Raw genomic sequence first — 22217 nt, 5'->3', positions numbered from 1 at the left:
AAGCACAGTGGACATAGTTTGGGATATATAGTTCTCTACAGCATTTTGTATTGTGCACCACTGCAATGTGGTTACATACATAATAATATGGTAGAGTTGTGGTTTCATTACTTTGAGACATTGTTGTAAAATAGTCAGTTTCTCCCCAACTATGTGTAACCCTCCTGTTGTGTGTTGTCTGGGGTATCCCTCTAGGCAGAGGCTGCTATTCTTTTTGGCCATGTGCATTCTTAGGTGACAAAGGGGCAAAACAGATCAGCATAATATGCTGACTTGGGGCAGCATAGGGGTGTGACATTTAGATGATGCACACCCGGCGACGCCCCAAAGGTGGCATCATGCTGCCCACCCACCCAGATGGTGGGCTGCGTTGTGGCACTCCAGAGGTGTGCCTCTTATACACCACATGCTGCAGGAGCACCGAAAAGGCACCATGGCAGTGGGAAGGGCAGCATTTTTCCTTCCCAAAAAGGAGCAGTATTTTGCCGCTTCTTTTTGGGCCAGAAAAATGCCGGATCAGGGCCATGGCGTGTGGTTGCCACAGTCCCCATTTGGCAATCAAAGGGGCGGCATCAAGCCGCCCCTTTAGGGCCGTCTATACTTGCCCAAAGAGTAGTAAAATCCAGGCAATAAAATGTAAATTCCATTAGCAACAGAAAAAGTAACTTCCCCTGAGATTTAGGCTGTTTCATAAGCTTTTTCATGAGTCTTTTGGTCACTTGTGGCAAACTGCCTGGCTAGCTAGGTGGGGCATTTCTCAGCCCTCTCCAAATACACCTCGGTGGAACAGTAGTGTAGAGCATAGCAGCAGCAATACAGAAGGAAACTTTGCTGTCCTGTTTGCATCAGAGAATCACCTGCACCCAGCCTTGGTATTTTGGCACCACCTTGTGGCCTGATGTCATTCTGTTCTTCCTATTCTTCATTATTTATCTCCTATTTGGTCATCTACCAGAGGAATTTTGTTCAGACAGGGGAAAGCAGAGCAAACAAAACAATGAGGAACCTGTTGCTGAGATTAGCTAAGGAGGTCACTGAGTTAGCAATCTGGCTGCAGGTGTTTGGATCAGTTGAAGTTTCCAAACACTCTTAAAAAGCAGCCCCATGTAGAGTGCATTACTGTAATCCAACCTGGATGTAACAAAAGCATGCACCACTATAGCCAAATCCTATGTCTCAAAGAAGTTGACAAGAGAGTAAAATGTGGCCAGGGACAAACTATAGTTGAGAGGCCCCACAGGTTGTTCAGCACCATTTTCAGTGAATGCTACTTCATGGCTCAGCATCCTCTGGGGGAAAGGTCTTAAACTAATGTCCAGTAAGAATGTGAGTGTAGAGCAGTGGCAGCTTCTGGAATATTCCTTGCCTTGAAATCATTTTGAATCAGGGTTCAAAACTGTCCTGGTGGGCTGGAATATAGGACTAAAACCAATAGGATGAAACTCAGTAGAGATAAATGTAAACATACCAATTTAAGTGCAACAAAAACCAAAGAGACAAATCTAAGACCAGGGAGACCTGTCTTGACAGCAGTACATAGCCAAAGAGTCTAGGTGGTTTATTAGACCACAAGCTGAACATGAACCAACAGCGCACTGCAATTGCCAGAAAAGTTAATGGTCTGCTTTTGGTTTTATTAACAGAAGTAGCATTTAGATGTCAATCATTATATGGCGGGCCCTTGGTATCAGCTAGGGTTTGGTTCTAGGACTCCCTGTGGATACCAAAATCCATGGATATTCAAGTCCTATTAAATACAGAGGCATTTAAAAAGGGTATCCTTCATATAAAATGGCAAATCAAACTTTGCTTTTGGGAATTAAAAAATAGTTTTGAGTTGTGGATTATTAAATCCATGGATGCAGAATCTGTGGATACGGAGGGCTGACTGTCCTGTGTACTGTGCTGGTTAGGCCACATCTGAAGTAATGTGCTCTATTCTTGGTAAACATTTTATAAAGGATATTGAAAAATAAGAGTATGTCCAGAGGAAGGAAACCAAGATGCTGCAGGTTTTGGAAATTCTGTTTTATAAGGAATGATTGATGACATTTGGTAAGTTTAATGTGAAGAGGAGAAAATTGAGGAATAACCATATTCTCCTATAGGCCTGTTACAGACTGCCAAAATAAAGCTGCTTCGGGTCTCTTTGGAGGTGTGCTATTTAAATGATGCATGGGTCCTAAGAGTCCGGAGGTCGCACCAAAGCCACACTCCGTTCCTAAGCACTGGAGTGCGGCTTTGGTGCAGCTTCCGGATTCTTAGGATGCTTGCATAATTTAAACAGCATACCTCCAAAGAGTCCCGAAGCAGATTTATTTTGGCAGACTGTAACAGGCCGTGGTTTGATTGGCATTTTTCTTATTAGCCACCATGGGTAGTGTTTTCAGTGGAAAAGCAGGATATAAAGTGAATAAAGAAATAATTAAGGAGAATCATGGCAGTCATCTTCAAAAACATGAAGGGCCAGCATGGGGGAAGATGGAGTAGGCCTAGGCATGACTAAAACCACTGGGTAGAAATTGCAAAGAAGTAGATTATTGGGTAAAGCATTGGGAGACACCTGAATGGTAAGCACTGTTCAACAGTGGAAGAGACTGTCTTGGGAAAAATAGGGTCAACATATGATCTAGTTGTTCTTTCTTTTCTGCCCTGATTGTTGCTGTTTTACATTTCTGGGATGCTTTAAAAAAATTAAGCTAGGACTATAACATAAGAGCAGAATTAATACATAATAGCACTTACTTCTCTTCCCTACCCAACATGCTGTGTTATCACTCCATAATAAAATGCTTGCTGATCCAGGGGTCCATCTCCTTGTTCAGTGTTTTTGGAAGTCATCACATTGAATTTGACTTTTGTGCTGTATCAACTCTGGCTGGCATGTTTGAGTTTTCTTCCTCCTTTTGTGGAATGTGTCCCTCAAGCTTCTTTTCATTGGAAAGGAGTTGTATTACAAGCTCAGAATCTGCTACTTATTTCCTTTTAACATGTTTTACAAAACCTACACGTTTCTTTCAAATCTTGTCTCATACTCAAATTACCTCGCTAACACTCTCATCATCTCCTGTGTTTTATAATAAACTGGGGGTCAAATTACTTCATGAATTGACACGATCCATAATCAAGTATAATAAATATATTTGATAGATCCCAATGAAGCGTGGCTACATTTGCTGCTTGGTCCATGAATCCAGGCATGACCATTGGAAGACTTATGACTTGATCTGCCACTTTTTAATAATGGTGGGAATAGCTGAGCTGTTTTCCTCTTTCAGGCTGCTACCTGTTCTACAAAAAACCAAACCCATAAAAAAAAGTGGGTAGCAGGTAGTGAACCCATGCTTGAAATAACATAATATATAACACAAGAGAGAGAATATCAGTGGACATGCACTCAAGAGGGCATGTTATATCTGTTCTGTTACTTCTGCAATGGCTGCCCATTTGTTTCTAGACACAGTTCAAAGTGCTAGTGATTGGCTTTAGTGTACTAAATGTTTAGAGTTCAGGATACCAGGGGGAAAACTATTGTCTCCTGCAACAGCCTATCCAATCCTTAAACTCTATTGGAGAGATCATTCTCAAGCATCTGTTTGAGGATGAAGACTTATTGATCAGGATGAAAAGAAGGGCCTGCCTGGTAGCTGCACTCAGACTGTAGATTGATTACCTTACCCTTGCAAACCCACTTTGGCCCTACCTTTACTTTTAGCCATTTAAATAAAACTGTACTACTTTAGCATCTTGCCAGCCAGACTAAATGTTATTATTTAACAACCCTATTTCCCTGTTTATGTTGTTTTATGTCTTTTGTGGGCTTTTAATGTTTTTAATAATTACAAGTCATCCTGAGTAAGAAGTCTACAAGTCACAAATCTAGAAAGTGCTGTGAGGAACTGTGATATCATGGATCACTGGGTGTAAAATGTTGTTTATTTTACTATAATATGGTACTTTCTTTCTAGATGTGTGATTTGTAGACTTCTTACTCAGGATGACTTGTAATTAATATTAATATTAATGTATTTAGGTATGCCCTATGTGTAAGGAAAGGAGCTTTCAGAAGGTGGTGGGAGAATGTTGGGAGTAAATGGTGATTGGTGGAATGTGTGAGATTTGAATAAAGTTGATGAATACCGCTTGGGGTTAGTTAGAGTTGTGGGTGTTGTGTACCTTCAAGTTGTTTCCAACTCATGGTGACCCTAAGTTTCTTCAGAGGGGGCTTGCCATCCTCTAAAGCTGAGAGTTTGTGTGACTTGCACAGGGTGTTTCATGGCTTTGCAAATCAAACCCTGGTCTTCAGAGTTGCAGCCCAACACTCAAACCACTATGACACACTGCTAAAGTACATACTTAATCAAAGAATCATAGAATTGGAAGAGACCGCAAGGGCATCCAGTCCAACCCCCCTGCCATGCAGGAACTCTCAATCAAAGCATACCCGACAGATGGCCATCCAGCCTCTGTTTAAAGACCTCCAAGGAAGGAGACTCCACTACACTCCGAGGGAGTTTGTTCCATTGTCGAACAGCTCTTACTGTCAGGGAGTTCCTCCTAATGTTGAGGTGGAATCTCTTTTCCTGTAGCTTGCATCCATTATTCCAGGTCCTATTCTCTGGAGCAGCAGAAAACAAGCTTGCCCCTTCCTCAATATAACATCCTTTCAAATATTTAAACAGGGCTATCGAAGGAAGAAAGGAGTGAAATGAGGATTAGGGTTGAGAGAGTCAGTCAGTCAGATTTATGAATGAGTGGTGTTTTAGAGTCTTAGGTGCTTTACAGAGCGCCCAAAAAGGGCGCTCTGCCAGCGCCCGTTATTGCTGTGCCAGGGAACCGCAACAGACAACCATGCGGTTCCCTGGCGCAGCAAAAAGAACCAGGAAAAAGTGGTTTCTTTTTGCGGTGCGGAAATGACGCCGCAAGGCGCCAATGGTGCACTTGCGGCATCATTTATGTGCTGTGATGTGCGGACGCTAAGTGTCTGTGATGTCAAAATGGCGGCACCAATGTGTATAGGGCACCACCATTTTGTACGTGCTTGGCACGTACTAGGGTTGGGGCGTCCGGAAAGGACACCTCTTCCTAACTGTAGTATGTGCCGAGCACATACTTTTGGCACGTGTGGAACACGCCTTTGTTAGGGGTGAAGTGTGAGCTGTGTTCCAAATGAATTAAATAATCTTTTTGTTATGTTCAACTTTTGTTAATAAAGTGTTCTTGAGTTTATCTGCTTTTGCCCCTCAGGCATACTATATAATAGAAAGCTTGGATTCAGACATGGTGTCACGAATGAATAAAGAAGGATGGTGTCCAATGGGGTATAAATTGCATAAGATCTCATACAGGCATATTGACAGTATTTAGCAGGTCCCCGCAGTTGGTGGCCACAGCAGTAGGACAGGAAGAGCTCCTTGCATGAGTGGCAAGGGCAGACCTCACTCTTGATGGTAACCATGAGATTTGTGTATGTTTTTGGGGCACTAGAGGTTTAATCAGAGCCTCACACCTGGTGGAAAAGTGGTGGGTTAAGTAGTAAACCTGCACAGAAACATTCAAGGGAATTGGATATGTTTAACTCTGAGAAGATTGAAAGGTGATATGGTAACTATTTGTAATGTCTGGCAGGCTGTCATACGAAAGGTTGAATGAGTTTGTTTTCTGGTGCTACAGGGGATAGATCTTGAACCAAGGGATTCAAATTACATTAAATAATAGTTTGACTAAACATTGAGAGGAAATCCCTAATGCTAAGAGCTATTGGGCAGGGGAATATATTACCATGGAAGGTGGTCAACTCTCTTTCACTGGATGTTTTTAAACAGAGGTTAGATGGCCACTTCTCAGGGATGCTTTAGTGGTAGATTCCTGCACTGGCAGGAGGTTGGCCTAGATTGCCCATGGGAACCTTTTTGTGATTCTATGAACAATGCAAATACATTTGACAGAACAAGTTATACATTCTTAAATAAATAGGACTGCTTAAGGACGGGGAATTTTTCTCAGGAAAATGGGCCATGGGGAAAGGTAAAAACAAATACTTGCTCTAGTGGCAAAATCCCAGTTATGAGCCCCCGCTTCACAATCCTAGTTGGATTCACCTCCTCCTGGGTGCTATTTCCCTTTCAAAATCCACTGCTAGATTCAATTCTAGGTCTCCCCAGGTGCCCTGAAGAGACTGCTAGTGGTAATTAAACTGATAGAGTTGCATCTCTGATGGCCAGGTAAGTGAGAAGAGTGGTGCTTGTCCTCACTGTCTCAGGTGACTGGGTGCCAAATGCAATGTCAAGGGGAATAGCATCATTACTCATTGGTGTCTTGAACATCATGTTTCCTTTATCACTTTCTCAGGATCCATTTCTCTGTACTTCTGCCACCTCTGCCACCATCATCAACAAAAATTACATAGGCAAGCAAGTGATGATCTCAACTGTACTCCTTCCCTGCATAGAGGAAGGAAAGAGTCTCATGTGGTCTAGCTTTGGCTGCCACTGCTACCAAAAACAGGCTGGTGAAGAATGAACGCCTCCCCTTGTCTGGCTTCTGAAAAAGGCCCAATGCTGTTGTATCACTTCTTTCCTAACCTATGCTTTTCCCACTATGGTTTCAGTGGGCCTGAAGATGAAGTGCTGCCTTAAAGGGATAGGCTTTTCTTTGACATGAATGTCTAGTCGTAACCAATTGTAGGGTGTGGTGCTCATCTCTGTTATTAAGCCAAAAAGCCAGCATTGTCTAAGCACTACTCTAGTGGTCATGTGGCCAGCATGAGTACACCAAACACTGTTATCTTCCCACCAAAGTGGTGCCTATTTAACTACTTGCATTTGATGCTTTTGAACTGCTAGGTTGGCAGAAGCTGGGACTAGTGATGGGAGTTCACCTCATCATGGCACTTGGGCCTTGAACTGCCCACTTTGACCTTACGATCATCAGAATTGGCATCTTAACCACTAAACCACAGTGCTGACTTATAGGTCCCAAACTGTATTGCTGCTTCCCTTTGAAGACTGTTTGTGTTGCCACTGTTGGAAATGGAGATTCCATCTATGCTTATCTCTATGATAATTAGGAGTAGGAGCACCTGTCTTGTTTATTTCTCTATGCTCCTTTGGTCAGAGTAATTTTCTGAAGAGATCACTTTCTATCTCCTCCCCTTCTCTCCAAGGGACTTAAAAGTGGTATTTGTTTTTCTTCTCCATGCTTGTCTCTTAAATGTGAGCATCCATGAGGAAGTTACTCTACATACCCACACACATGGAATCAGCTTTAGGGAGTCCTTTGCCAAGTATAGGTAAAAGGTAAAGGTATGTCCCAAGGTTGTCATGTCGTGTCTGATCATAGGGGTGTCTGTGTGCTCATCTCCGTTATTAAGCTGAAGAGCCAGCATTGTTAGAGATTACTCTGTAATCATGTGGCCAGCATGATTGCACAGAATGCTGTTTACCTTCTCACTGAAGTAGTACATATTTATCTATAGCCGCCCCTCCTAATGTGCAGATCTGGGATCCGCACCCTTGAATGTACATGGAGGGGTGACCTCCGCTGTTTGCAGTGGTGTGTGCACCCTTGCTGTGCACATGGGGGCGCACTCCATTCAAGCCTGTGGAGCTTGAATATGCGTGAGCCTCCGTTTTCGTGGGTTGTGTGTGTCTGAAACAGATCCCCCACGAAAATGGAGGGCCAACTTTACTTGCATTTGTATGCTTTCAAACTGCTAGGTTGGCAGAAGCTGGGACTAGTGATGGGAGCTCACTCCATCATGTGGCACCTGGGTCTCAAACTGCCAACCTGCCAATCTTAAAATCAACAAAGTCAGCATCTTAACCACTTGAGCCACCGCATCCCTATTACCAAGTATAGATAGCTCTTTTCTATGGATTATTTACTTTCCAATATTCAGATGGATTTCTTTGTAACTATAATGTAAATCTTATTTTTTTAACCTTACTAGACTATCCTGTTTGTTATTAGAAGCTCAGATGCACTGGTGCACACTGCTGTTCTGTTTAATATAAATATCGGATACTAAATTCCAACAGTCACTTCCCTTCCTCTCTAACTCATCAAGGTCAAGGCATGCTCATCACAGATATCAGGTGATCACTTGGCCATTACAGAGACTGACCAATTGCTTGCAGTCTTTTTTTGCCCTGGAAAGGTAAGCCTTCTGTTGTGTTGGTATCTAGTCATGGGAGAGCAAAGAGACAGGAAAAGCACCAGATTCCTGATTCAAAGTGCTCAGGCATTTAAGGGTGCCATGAGGAAAGTCTTGGTGAATGCATGTCCACTTCCAGGCATCCTCTTCTAAACATTTGTGTTTCATTAATCTCATTCCCTTCAATGCTTAGACAACCTAATGTCATCAGTATCTATAGTCATCTCCCTCTTCGACAGATTTGCTCCATGGTTCTACTGCACATCCATGTCTTTTTGAGATTACCTGTTATAAGCAAACTCTCTTGCTCTGTGTGAAGTCTAAGGCTTTCATGGCCACCATGCATAGTTTTTTGTGGGTTTTTCTGGCTATGTGGCCATGTTCTAGCAGAGTTTCTTCCTGACGTTTCGCCAGCATCTGCGGCTGGCATCTTCAGAGAATGTTTGCCTGGAAACGACTCTTGCTCTGTATTTTACAAAATTCTTTAATCCAATTAGCAGTATAAATATTACTGGATTTACCTCATGGAGTAGAGATTTCCTTATCCTTGAAGAGTGTTTACTCCTTAGAAATATGTGCCAGGCTGTATATACTTTGTGCTAAATAAAACTCTCTGGCCAAGCAATCCAGATTCTACACCATAACAGCTGAAGTCTAGTGACATATACAAATTATGCTAGATGAGCAAATTCTGCAGAATTTTATCCAAATTTTCTTCCCCTCCCCCCCAGTTTGTACCATTTTGCATAATTCATTCTGTTTTGGCTGGATGGTGCAGCACTGAAGCTTCCCCTCAAGCCCCCTCTCTGACATTCAGAATTTCAACAGGCATTGCACATCCAGACTTACTTCCCAGCATAAGGCCTGGAAACCTTTCAAAATGAAAACTGAGATCCCCAGGAAGCTGAATTTTATACTCAGTACCACATTGGGACAAAAAATTGTGGAATGACATACAGGCCTGAGTATGTACACTGTCATTCTGCATGTGGATATGAGGTGGTGCTGTGGTAGGGTTGAGGTCAGGGCAAAGATGCATCATTCAGTACAGCAACAGTCCTCTTCCCACACCTTACCTTCTACCACTTCCTCAAAGTGTAGCAGTGACTGGGAGCTTTAATGGTAAAATATTTCTGTGGGACAGTGGTGGTGGGGAGGAACGTCTTAAAGCCACATGTCCAGGCAGAACATAGGATCATATGTGCCTGGAAATGTTGTACAGCACAACAAACAGCATGGCTAATTTTTAGGGCACTTCAGCACAGAAACTAGATTCTAGTTGAAGAGCTCCCAGTCCTCAGCCTAGTGATCCTTCCAGCTGAGCCTGGACCCCATCCTGTGGTGGGAGCTTCTGCTTTCCTGATGTCTCTGCCAGAGTCTGGCATTCATTCTTCCGGAGGATAGCTGCACTCAGCTCTTGCATGAACTTGTCACCAATGTATAAGTCTGGCTGGGAGCTTTTCCTCTTGGTGTCACCAAACTGAGCCTCCACTCCAGCTGGAGGCTCTGGATGGAGGGGTGCAACTATGGTTGGCTGGCCCTGCTCCCGGTCTGAGGCAGGTGCTCCTTGAAGCTGCCCAGTCCCTTTATCTGTAGAGGCGCCCAGAGTAACTCCATGTCCTGGGGGTCTATTTGCAGGGGACTCCTTATCGAGCTCCAGGCCAAGGGTCCTCTGCAGGTAGCCTGCTTTCACTAAGTCACTTCTTGATGCTCTGGGAGCTGGGCAGGGAGGCAGGGAGTTTGACATCCCCTGTTCTGGAGTAGTAACTGGTTTCTTGGTCCGATCCACAGGAGGCAGTAAGGAGTGACTGAGTTCCAGAAAACCGATGTCTGTGAAAGTGCCAACCTCCTCATAGACAGGCTCTGACTCATCTGTTGACTCCTGTTGCTCCTCTAATGAGCCTTGGTGAATCTTCATTGGCTGTGGAGTCAAAGACAAAAGGCATCAATTGAAGGGGCATGCCTCTCTGTTTCCTGAAGCACAGATAAACAGTTCCTGTTCATTCTAACTATCTGGGATTCTGAGGCTTAACCTGAGAACATCATTTCCTGAGATTAGGCCCTAGCCAAATGTGCTATCCAAATCTGTGGGGAACCCAGCTCTCTAAGACACATAAGAACAGGCATATGGCACCTCTTTCTTTGAAACAGGCAAGTGGCACAAAACCTCTGGCTCAGTTAGGGCTACTGAAAATCCATGGAAGCAGCCTCTACTTGTGCTTGATCAACCTTTTGCCCTCTAGGCTTCAGATTTCAGAGTCTCTGGGTCCCAGGCCCTCCCATAAATCAGCAGCTGACCCTACTGTAGGTCTGAAGGTATGTGCAACTGATCTTCTCAGACTTTGCCACTGGGGAAGCTCCCCAGATACAAACCAAGTACCATAAATCCGCCCTCCATAACTGCCATCCGCCGGCCTGAGAGGGAGTTCACCAGGCAGGTCCAGCTCCATCAGGACTAGCCTGGAAGAAGGAAGAGCCCTCCCTCCAATCCATCTGCCTTGGTCCAGGCCTCAGAGGGAGAGAAGAACCACTGGACCTCATCCCCTTTCCCTCCACCATTCCCTTCTCCTTTTGTTTCGTGTCTTTTAGATTGTAAGCCTGAGGGCAGGGAACTGTCTGATTAAAAATATTAATTGTAAGCCGCCCTGAGAGCCATTAGGGCTGAAGTGCGGGGTATAAATACCTAAAGAAATAAAGAAATAAAGAAATAAGTACCAAGCTGGTAAGAAAGGCCATATATGCTGCTTTTCATGCCTCTTCATAACTGAAAACCCAGGATGGTGTCCTCCAGCTTCGCCAAGCCCCCCTGGCTCAGTATTTCATCTGACATGCACAAGTAGGGCTAATTCCCTGAAAAGGCTCAGGAAAGACTAAATCTGTCTATTCCCCATTCTGGGATAGGGTAGATCCAGTCAGAGATAAACAGGATATGCTTGCCAATGTGCCACATATATTCTGCAGTACAACTGGTTCCCCCACTGCTGCTATCATCTTAAATGGAGCCCTAAATAGATTAAACTATAGGGCATTGCTTTTTGGGTATGGTTTTTGTCTCTTAAGATTTGGTCATGCCTTCAGGGCAGGGCCAAGATGAGACAGAAAACCTAACTAGTACATGAACAGACTCTTCCTCCCCCTGGCACTAAATAACATGTGGCATCATCTGTTGTGAATTCTTCCTATGAAAATGTTATTGAAGTAACCAGGAACTGAACAAGATAACTCTTCCCACCAGAGGGCTTTTGTGGGAAAAATTGGTTTGTTTGTCATGGATCAGATCTATCTCCTTCACTGCTTATTAGTACAGGTGACCCAATGATATTTTCTGAGGCAGCTGCTTCATCTTGCTTAATGGTAGAGCAGCACATGTATGACCCACGATTACCATGTGTCCGATATGCTGGGCCTGTAATTATGTGAACCAGTCTAATGCACATATCGTTTTAAATGAAAAGATAAAAAGAAAGAACCAAGAACAATTCCTATGAAACCAATGAAAGGAATGGCTCTCTGGACTGCATTCATAGCACTTAATTTTAGGATTAACATAGAATGTATGGCCACAACAGACCTTGGTAACTATATAGAAAATGCATAGGCACTTACAAAGAACATGGACAATGTCCTTCGTGTATGCAGTCGGTGCTGAAAACAAGAGGAAAGAAAGATTAAGAAATTCACACCACAGTACAGACAACAAGAGAGAGGAGAGTGGTGCACCCAGCGGAAATTAAAGAATATTGTTTTACTACTGCTGTAGTAGTACGGGGGGGGGGGGGGGGAAGAGGAGAGGAAGGACAAGATATCCATCATCTGCCCTACCCTCAAATGGTTTGTTGTTGCTCATTTTGAGCTTGCAGCTGACACCCACAAAGTATCAATAGAAATGTTTGTGAGAAGGCTTTCCAGCCCACTAACCAGTAATAGGCCTCTTGAAGACAAGAGTTCTACAAGCAGGTTTAATGGCAGGGAAGGGCTTCCTTTGAAAGAATAAGCTAGATATCTCACTGCTGACAGTCCCACTCACAAGTTGGCTCCCACTTCATAGGATATGGGTTGGAAATGAATATCTCTTGTAATGAAGAAGTGTGTTTTTTTTTTTCTCATATAGGCAACTAAACACAGGAGCAGAATAAGAATTCTTACTGGAATGTGGTATGAACAGCACCAGCTTTTTTTGGGGAACATTTCCCTGCAGAAAACTTCTGGTGTGTGAAAATGCTTTACACTAAATACTGGCAGGATACATGCCTACCCCAAGCCACAGAGGTGCTGACTTGGTTGCACATCCTGTATCTGCACATGTACAGAAATTTTTATAGCATAACAGCTTGCTTCTTAGCTACATGGACAAAAGAAGAGCTGGATCCACATTGGCAAAAGGTATACAGGAAGCCTTAAAGCAGGTTATCACTTCTCCTTGTCCACATTCCCTAGAACCCAGTACTGGGAAGCATGCCGCCTCTGACATTGGTGGTAATATGTAACCATCATGAATGGTAGCCCAGCCCCTGATAGCCCCATCCTCCATGCACTCAAAATGGCTGCTTGGTATACATAGGCAAAATAAATGTGATGCATTACAATTAGGTCTTGCTTCACAGAAAAGCAACATTTCAACAGAGTATAGGTAAGGTACCCTTACCAATGTTTGATTAGCAGAGAGCATTATGGGATTAGTACTGTCTCCACGTAGAGGAATAAGGGGCATGGTGCCAAACTTCTGCTTGGCCAGGTCAGAAGAAGAGCGTCGACGTAGAATGACTGGACGGATGCTGTCATGCTGTATGAAGGAAAGAGAATAATTATTTATTGTTATTGATGGCATGACATGTTCAGCATTGTCATGTCATCCATGGTACTGTAGAGCTTTTACTTCTATAAACAGATACTTTAAAATATCTATAGTGCAATAATCTAACATTAGAGGTGGCAAAATCCTCATTCTTTCTTAATCATCTGGCAAACAGCTGCAATGTTCCCATTGCTAAAAATGATGCTTACAAAAGACTCAGGTTGCTAATGAAACATTTGCCTTTGCCATATTCTTCCCCTGCTGTCAGAGGATCACTGATTTACTTGTGGTGACAAGGAAAGGAGTGATGGCAGTCACAGGTGCTTCCAAAGCCTTGGCAGAGCTTCTTGAATCTAGCCCCATATTTCCATGCAACACTGGCCCAGCCAGATACCTCTGGGGAACTTCCAAACAAAGCATGAAGGCAATAACACTCTCCTATATCCCCAGCATGTAAGATATTCAGAAGTCAAACACATTGTAACATGGAGCTTTTATTTACCTTTAATGTCAAACAGCCACCCTATTAATGGTTGTCAGAGTCTTGCCTATCCAAAGGAGATACCAAGAGAGGTAGCAATCCTATGCCTGGAATATAGGCAAAGTATGTTATGTAGCCTGCCTTATCTAGATAGGGGTTTAGAGTTGTATGCTTGTGTAGGCATACAACTCTATCTGCAACAGTGATTATGTCTGAACTGGGAAAAAATATGGCTGGATTAAAAATGAGGGTTGATTGAAACAAGTCAAGATCATACTAAGATCATACTATTTTCTCAACCATGCTTTTCTCAATCCTATTTGTTATATAATTTTGTCCAGTTATGGTTACACCAGTAGTTAGGTGATCTTATGGTTGTTTAAGACACCTTTCCCAGCCATTGCTTAAGACACCTCTCCCAGCCACCCAGCTCTGATACTGGAAGTGAGCTGATTTCAGCTAGCCAAATAGGTTGCCTCATTCATTCACATTTAGTTTGGCCAGATGCCGCATTCTTTATGACAACTTTGGGTGGATAAACAACATTTTGTTATCTTATATTTCAGAACTTCAGGAGATAGATTTCTTTCTGAACCTTGGGATATGAAAGGCATTTTCTCTAGTTTATACAATTTTAGTTTGGGTAACTGAGTAGCAGCTCTAAATGACCATCTGTTGAATAAATGTTCTTGCTTCACAAGATACATGCTTATTACACAGCTAGCAACTAATTACATAGAATTATTGCAAAATTAAAGAAGAACAATATTCCCCTGCCACCACACATATACACCTGTTGGTAGAGACAAAACTGATATAAGGTACAAAGCTTTCGTTACAAAGGTGTGCAGTTCCTTAATGTTTTATTTTGAACAGAGTTGAAAGACTTTCCATCTTACTGTTACAGAGAGAAAATGGTTGCAAGGCAAAATTCTGTTATAAAGGAAGGGGTCCTTGGAGACACTTCTGAAATGCCTATTGAATGTGATAATTAACGTATCAGGAAATTTCACACTTGTAATGAAAGCCCAGGAAGAGAAAGCTGCAGAAGCCTTTTGTTCAGTAAAAACAAGTGCAACTAAAATAGTTTCTCACACCAAATACTATTGAAACAAACTTTTTGGCAACAGGATTCAATTGTATCTTCACATTTTCCCATACCTGGTTATTTTTCCTTATCTGTGAAATATGATGCCAAACTGAATTAAAACACAAAACAAAAAAATAGAGCTCTTGCCTCTAAAAAGAATAGAAAAGCCCAATTGGCTTGTACCAAAGTGACATTTAGTCCTGCTCCTTATTTTCCACAATGGTCAGCCAGATGTCTCCAGACAGCCCAGACTCAGGGGGTAAGAATGTGGAGGAAATTGATGAATTGATGCAGAATGGGACTCTCTAGGCACAGTTTGCCCCAGGGGTTCCTGTACCAGTCTCACTGAAATGAACAGATGACATTACACAGAAGCACAGTGTACTTCATCCCATTGTGCTCAAGAGGAAAATAAAGAATCTGGCAGTGCTGGTGGAAAAGGAATGGGAGACTGTGGTGATGGTTGGTGGCTCCCATCTCAGTGGAGCAGTGAATCCATCCCAGGTGGATTCGTCTTAAGTCCAGATTATTTGAAGAACCCTATCTCCCCAGATGAACCTGCCAGAACACTAAGATCATCAGGAGAAGGCGCTCTCTCAGTCCCATCACCATCCCAGACTCACTTGGCAGGATATGAGAGAGAGCCTTCTCATTGGCTTCTCCCACGCTGTGGAATTCCCTTCCCCGGGAGGCTAGACTAGCCCCCTCTCTGCTGGCCTTTTGCCAGCAGGCTAAGATGTTTTTATTTAAGCAAGCATTTAAAACATACTGTATATACTCATGTATAAGTCTAGAAATTTAAGTAAAAAAACTGACCCCCAAAAAGTGACTTGACTTATCCATGGGTCAATATAAGTACAGTATCCTAACTCTTATTTAAAAGAGGGAACCATCTCCTGGTAGAAAGCAAGAGTATACTCTGTTCTGGAAGCACTAAACCTCTCTGCTCTCTCATCCATCCAGTCTTAAGAGTAAGCACAAAGAATTATTATGTCTGCTGGAATTTTATAACCTCTTTGACATTGTTTTGGTTTGCTTCATCCTTTAGATCCTTTGCTATATGCCCCTAAATTATATCCTCGACTTATCCATGGGTCATAGCAAAATCCATAATTTTGGCCCCAAAATTTGCCCTCAACTTATACATGAGATCGACTTATAGTCGAGTACATACGGTAAGCATGTCACAGTGGTTTTTATACTGAGCATGTGTATTGCCTTTTAACTTCTGTTGTATTTTTAATGTAGGTTTATATTGTTTTTAGATTATTTTAACTGTTTTAAATTTTATTGTAATGTTTTTTAAAAATCTGATAAGAAAGGTGGCAAATAAATAAATAAATAAATAAATCTTGGCAGCTTAGAAGGAACTAGTTATGTTACTGAATCAAGTTCAGCACCTTGGAGAACTCCTTTAAAGTTTGCTGTAAAACCTGGAGCAGATTCATCACCCCATCACTGCCTTAGCTTATATCCCTCCACCCCCTACCTATGAGAAGCCAAAGTCTCTACTTGTCCCCATACTTATATATGCATGCAATCATATTGTTATAAGAAGGAGGGAACAATTCCTTTTCTGGCCTTATGTTTGGAATTTGCTGCAGAATAGATTGTTACTGATGGGCCTTTCCTCCTGCCAGCCTTTGAAATGTATGGCATCTTACCAAGGAAAGCATAAGACCCTGTCTCCACTAAGTGCACTGAAAATCTGAAATGATCTGTCCTTGTGGTGAGCATAATTAGGATTTTCACCTGAAAGAGACGTAGCTGAGCTTGGCTGTAGGATGGCCCATAACTAGACGATTTCTCTAACTAGAAGATTGATTTAGGTGAGCAACCTACTGTTGAGTGTTCTCACAATAAAGGTATGTTATCACAGAACATAAGGCTATATAACCCAGGAAACATCATTATAAACATCATTATAAACAAGATAAACAATCACATCTGAGCAGAATTCTCACATCATACCAACATTGTGCTTCATCACAAACAGATTTAATTGGCATGCCATGTGAAAGCATCTAAAGTTTGGGGCTGAATGCCATGCTACTGGTACAATGCCTTTCTTAATTACATACCTGGGCTTTCAGAATGCTGGTGGTCCAGTCCCACAGTTCTGATTGTCCTGTACATGCCAAATACCTGTGAAAGAGATACTATCAATTACTGCCAGCACTATTTACCTTTGTCCCTCTACTGTAGTTCAACAGACAATGGAATATTCTCCAGAGCAACATTCAAAGTTTCTCCAGGGAAAGAACCTGTAGGAATACCAGAAATGCCCCAATGGAAAATACCGAAGACCAGCATTCTGTTTCCATTTATGGTTAGTCAGATGCTTCAAGAATTTCTGAAAGAAATATAGTTATCTGTTGATTTGCCTTCAGAATCTCAGAGGTGAATTGTCACTGAGCATGGCAGTCCCATTTAACTATTGCGGCTGACAGCTATTGGAATGAAGAGTTAGAAAATTTATACTTCCCACCTAGAACCTTCCAGGGAAATCCTTGTACCCAAACCCTTATATATTCCACATACCACAATAGGAGGCAGAATTATTATTCAACTTTGCTGGGAACAAAGGTTAAGCAGTTATGATTCATATTTCCCTTCCTCCCTATTGTTGTCTTATGGACATAGGATGGTGGGCAAAAGCTAAGCAGCTATCTCACCAATGTCCTCATCAACAATGAAAACAAACTCAAGCCCTTTATTCCACCCTGAGTAGTGGCACTTGTCAGGGTGAAATTCAGGCAATCACAAAGTGTCAACATGCCATAAGTTATTATGTAGTGGAGATGGTATGGCTTTTGTAGAACATATTGCCATGTATTCAGTACAGAGAGTTAATTTTTGACAGGTTTCTTCTATCCCTCTTTGCTAGAGATGTAAATTGCTGTCATAATTCTTCTTGACCCTGAAGAAGGGTGGGAAATATATTTAGTTCCCCCTATGACGTGCCCCAGGAAAGCCAGACCACAGAAACCAACTGGGTGATCTTGGGCAAGTCACACTCTCACAACCTCAGAAGAAAGCAATGGCAAACCTCCTCTGCACAAATCTTGCCAAGAAAACCCTGTGATAGGTTTGCCCTAGGGTTGCCGTAAGTCAGAAATGACTTGAAGGCACACACCACCAACAAATCTAGATCCATGTGAGAGACACACTCAATTGCAACCCAGCTGTTTAATACATCAACTTAGTATTGAAGCAATAAAACAATAAAACCATCCAGAACATCCCATTTCAAATACATTCCTGCCCTATTAGTTCATTTGCAAACAAACCATCTCATCAGCTCATAAACAAAAATGTAAAGGGGCTTGAGAAAACAAAAATCTGTATGTTTAGCAAACTGGAATGAATGATTGTAACATCCCTAGCTGAGATGAACAAAATTCAGGGAAGAAGAAGGCAGGCTGGAAGATAGAAATGGCCTATTTTCCTGCCCTCCCTGGTCAGCATAGAAAAGGTACTCACAGTTGCTGTTTTTCTAGGGCCAGAGTAAAACCCCACCTAGAGGAGAGATACATACAGAGTAAGACAAGATTTTCTTAAGACTGACAAAGAAAGATTACCATGCCTGTGATAATGTTCCTACCATGTAGAAAGATAGGCCTTTGATCTTTGACCCGGCCACCAAATTAAAAACCCAAATTGTGACCCGACCTCACTTCAGCCACTGTTATTGCCTGTATACTATCTTTTTAATTTAACTTATTTAAATGTATTTTAAGGGAGTGGGAGTGAGCATTTGGGAATGTATATTTTAACTTTGTAAGCTGCCCCAATTGCGTTTCGTAGATGGGCGGGATATAAATATTATTATTATTTACAGAGGAATGGCTCACTTTCCTCCTGCTTGCTCTGGGACTTCCTGCACCATCTCTCCTACAGCGTTGTTCTTATTTGCTCCACTTCAGATGTTATGTAGTGGTAAACATGTGTACTTCTGTATGTGCACATGGCAGGGAGTCATGGTCCATCCTAGCTCTCTGTCACATGTAACCTTACAATACACACAACTAGGAAACAATTCTTGTTTTGTGTACACAAACAATGAGGTGCACCTCCTAAACGTGTAGTGTAAAATAGCCTTAATATATCAACCAAAACTGGAGTGAGATTTAGTACGTTTCATGTGGACCTAAGAAGCTGCCATATATTCTGTCAGATCACTGGTACTGCACCTAGCCTGCTACTGTCTCATCTGACCCAAAGCAGCTCTCTATTCTTAGGACTGATCTTCCCAGGCTACTTTGTCTCTCTCAGATGCTGTAGTTACTCACTGTGAAGGTGGCTTCAGCTTTTTTCGAATCCCCATGTAAACCTTGGCCATGTCCAGCAGCCACTCCCGCTCTGGTTTGACACTCTGGGAATGGAAAAGAGCAAGGTAATTCCCCTGTCCAAAGACACAATGTGGTGCTAGAATGACCACAACATAAAGGAAGGTCAGTGATCAATGTTTACTGTTTACTGTCCTTTTGTTCACATTTACTTCATTGCACTCAGAAAATGTCATTACATTCCAATTTTTCCCCATTTGCTGATGTCAAGTTGAACTCAAAGTGCTTTGTTGTTTGAAAAATGCTGAAAATGAAGAGAAATACCTTATTTTAGGCTCCTTTCTTTGATTCCATGTGGAAAGAATTTCAAATGTCTCTGCTCCATCTCAAGGAATTCTCAGGGGATCAAAAGCTAGTATTATGTCTTGACATAGCTGACACTATTTTTCTCTTTTCACCTTCACCAGCTAAAATAACTATGCCCTCTTAGTCTTGGCAACTTGCTGCTGTTACCAGTATAATAATATTTAGCATTTGCATAGTACTTTGCACACACAATCAGAAGTGTTTCATATATATGGACCAGTGTGGAGCCACCTCGATCTCACTGTATTATTATCATGGCAGAGGCAATGTTCAAATGAAGTGCTCCCCGGTATGAGAGTTTGCTCTCTCAGCCATTATATTATTGACTGAGACATGGCGTCAGTGACCCTGAACTGGAAGTGCATTCACCCTGGTCTGAAGAGATGTTCCAGACCTCCACCTAAACTGAACTCTGGGGGACTGTGTGCCTCTAGTTTAAAATTGAAGCTCGACTTGCACAGAATTAGTGGCTAGTCTTTCTGGGACTAACCTCCCCAGGGCCACACCACCCCTCTCAGAACAGGATTGTGCCCAACCTAGATTGGCTGGCTTTAGGGTTAATCCCAAAACCTGATCTTTTCTTCTCAAGCAGTTGTTCAAGAGTCAAACCACAGTAGCAAAACAAAACCTCCTGTTTAATGCTTTTAAAACAAAACTTCCTGTTTAATGTTTAAAGTCAATTAGGTTGCTTTTACAAAGCAAGGCATAAAATAAAAACACAGAATAAATAAATGAATTAGCTGGGTTGCTATACCCGTTTCTCTTTCAGCATAAGCAACTTGTGGTCCTTGATGACAAAATAGCGCTCCTGAAACTTGCTCCCCAGTGGTTTGGGCCATTCCTCACGACACTTCAAGAGACCACATTTTGGGCTTTCCCGTTTGATGCCTGCAATGAAACCAGGACCTTAGGGGGCAAGATTTAAAACAAGCAAGGCATGGCTTCCTAAAAAAGAGAACTAGGAAGAGAAATTATAGAGTATGCACTCAGAGGTTAAACAACAGACACATTACAGTTCCCTCAATGTCCAGGGGTAGCTGTGTTGGCCTTGCAGAAAATACAACCAAATCCAAAATCCACAAACAGTGATACCTTTATTGCTAATTAGCTTACTTGCTGTTCACCGCTATGATCTTTGGAATAGCGGTATATAAATAAAACAAATTATTATTATTAATTATTATTATTGAGCCACCCAAAATGCATAAAATACATCATGCAAGCTTTTGAAGCTTCACTGACTTCTTCATCATGCAAAGATGTTAAAAATCATACAGGAGAAGAAAAGTGATGATGTTAGAGTCACAGGCCTACATTTTGTCTCAGATGTTACTTCTGTTGTTAGTTAAAATGGTCTAGATGTAGAGGGATATAAACGCAGGCAGATGACACTCCCTTTTTTGGCCATGTGGGACAAAGGACAGTAAAACACAACCAGTAATGTTTTAAGTCCATTATCAGCAGTAAAGTAACTTCCATTGAGATCCAGACAATATCTGTCCCATATGAGACTAACTGCCCCTTTCTTAGGCAGAGAACATTGGATTTCTTGAGAAGTCTCTGTACTGTTAGATCTGGAAAAACTTGTATGTACTGTATAGGTAAAACATGCATAGGCAAAATGACTTCAGGATCAAAATTCTCCTACCTTGCTTAGACTGGAGGTAACTAGGTCTCTGTAATGTTCTGAGAGTGCAAAGCATGTGGTCTACCACTTAGCTGTGCCCCCACCACCCAATAGAATGTATGCGTATGTGCACATGGTCATTTTATGAATGATATAACAACAACAACAACAAGCTGCCACAGACTGAAGAAGACCACTGGGACAGTCTTGTCTCCTATGGAGTTTATCACACGAGGGAAATCCCGTGCAAAAATGGGGGGTTAAATTGGATAAAACCCGCAAAAATGGGTTGATTTTCATACAATGCCATTGTTAAACTAATGCTAACTTGAACGGAATTTGGAGGGAAAGTAGACAAAAGCTGCTCTTTTTTACTTTCAGAAAATCTTGAAAGTAAAAAGGAGCAGCTTTTGTTTACTTTCTGTTCGGATTAACACAAGTTTAACAATGACATGTGTGAAAATCAACCCGGTTTTGCTGTTTTTTTCCTACTTTTTAAATCCTGTTTTCACATGGGATCTCCCCCTGTGTGATAAACTCTTGTGACTGACAGCACAGAAATCTATTCCCGGTTACTCAAACTATGTACCCCAGACTGTTATTTATTGTTTGTGCTGTTGTGTGACTTCAAGTCATTTTTGACTTATGGTGAGCCTAAGGCAAAACTATAACAGGGTTTTCTTGGCAAGATTTGTTCGGGGGAGGGGGTTGCCTCTGAGGATGAGAGAATGTGACTTGCCCAAGGTTAGCTAGTGGGTTTCCATCGCTCTCTGGGGATTCAAACCCAGGTCTTCAGAATTGTAGTCCAGTGCTCAAACCATTACACCATGCCAGTTCTTTCTGACTGTGGAGTCTGTCACTATATACCCCAAAAGCAATATTTGCCAGAGAGCTGACTTGCTTGTCCCAATGACATCAACACTGGGCTCTCCCCAAGGGCAGATTGACTCACCTGTGAAAAGGCAGCTGCCTTCCTGAATGGGCACCTTTTTCACTAGCAAATAGGCAGAGCTGGGTTTGGAAAGCTTACACCACTGTAGAGCCTGCTCTAGAACCTTCTCCTTGGGATGCAAGGGGCGCTCTGAAAAATTAGGACCAGAATGTTATCAGAATTCACTGTATGCATATTGGGGAGTGGGGGCACACAATGTATATTAAAAAATGTAGAGGGTCAAGTTTGCTTTGTGATTTGGCCAGTGGCTGCTAGCATAAAGACCCCAGGGAATGTATTTTATACTTCATAGAATCACAGAATTTTAGAATTGGGAGGGATCCTGGAGGTCACCTAATATAAGCCCTTGCTCAGTTCAAGATCTGAATTGCAACTATAGTATCTCAGACTGAAGAATGCTAAGCTTTGGTGCAGCTTCCGGATTCTTAGGATGCATGCATCATTTAAATAGCATGCTTCCGA

At 42.2% G+C, this 22217-nt stretch overlaps 1 protein-coding gene across 7 annotated transcripts in view; it reads right to left on the bottom strand.

Annotated features, from left to right (window-relative positions):
- Positions 1-9253: 9253 nt before the first annotated feature.
- Positions 9254-22217, bottom strand: part of ARAP3 (ArfGAP with RhoGAP domain, ankyrin repeat and PH domain 3) — a 67668-nt gene continuing 54704 nt past the window's right edge. For 5 of the 7 annotated variants that reach the window (XM_042464765.1, XM_042464764.1, XM_042464768.1 and 2 more), the window contains 8 exons: positions 21756-21884; positions 19931-20064; positions 18814-18896; positions 18005-18040; positions 16603-16666; positions 12801-12938; positions 11762-11800; positions 9254-10076 (listed from right to left, as the gene is read on the bottom strand). In XM_042464765.1, the coding sequence (XP_042320699.1) occupies positions 9453-10076; positions 11762-11800; positions 12801-12938; positions 16603-16666; positions 18005-18040; positions 18814-18896; positions 19931-20064; positions 21756-21884 (1247 nt within the window). In that variant the 3' untranslated portion in view covers positions 9254-9452. Of the gene's footprint in view, positions 10077-11761; positions 11801-12800; positions 12939-16602; positions 18041-18813; positions 19115-19930; positions 20065-21755; positions 21885-22217 lie in introns of those variants that run through there. The other 2 variants (XM_042464766.1, XR_006103653.1) reach the window with 2 other exon arrangements.

Source organism: Sceloporus undulatus, chromosome 4, assembly GCF_019175285.1.
Source record: "Sceloporus undulatus isolate JIND9_A2432 ecotype Alabama chromosome 4, SceUnd_v1.1, whole genome shotgun sequence".
Taxonomy (NCBI): domain Eukaryota; kingdom Metazoa; phylum Chordata; class Lepidosauria; order Squamata; family Phrynosomatidae; genus Sceloporus; species Sceloporus undulatus.
The sequence above is the reverse complement of the archived record's forward strand: the minus strand, read 5'-3'. Positions and strand labels throughout refer to the sequence as shown.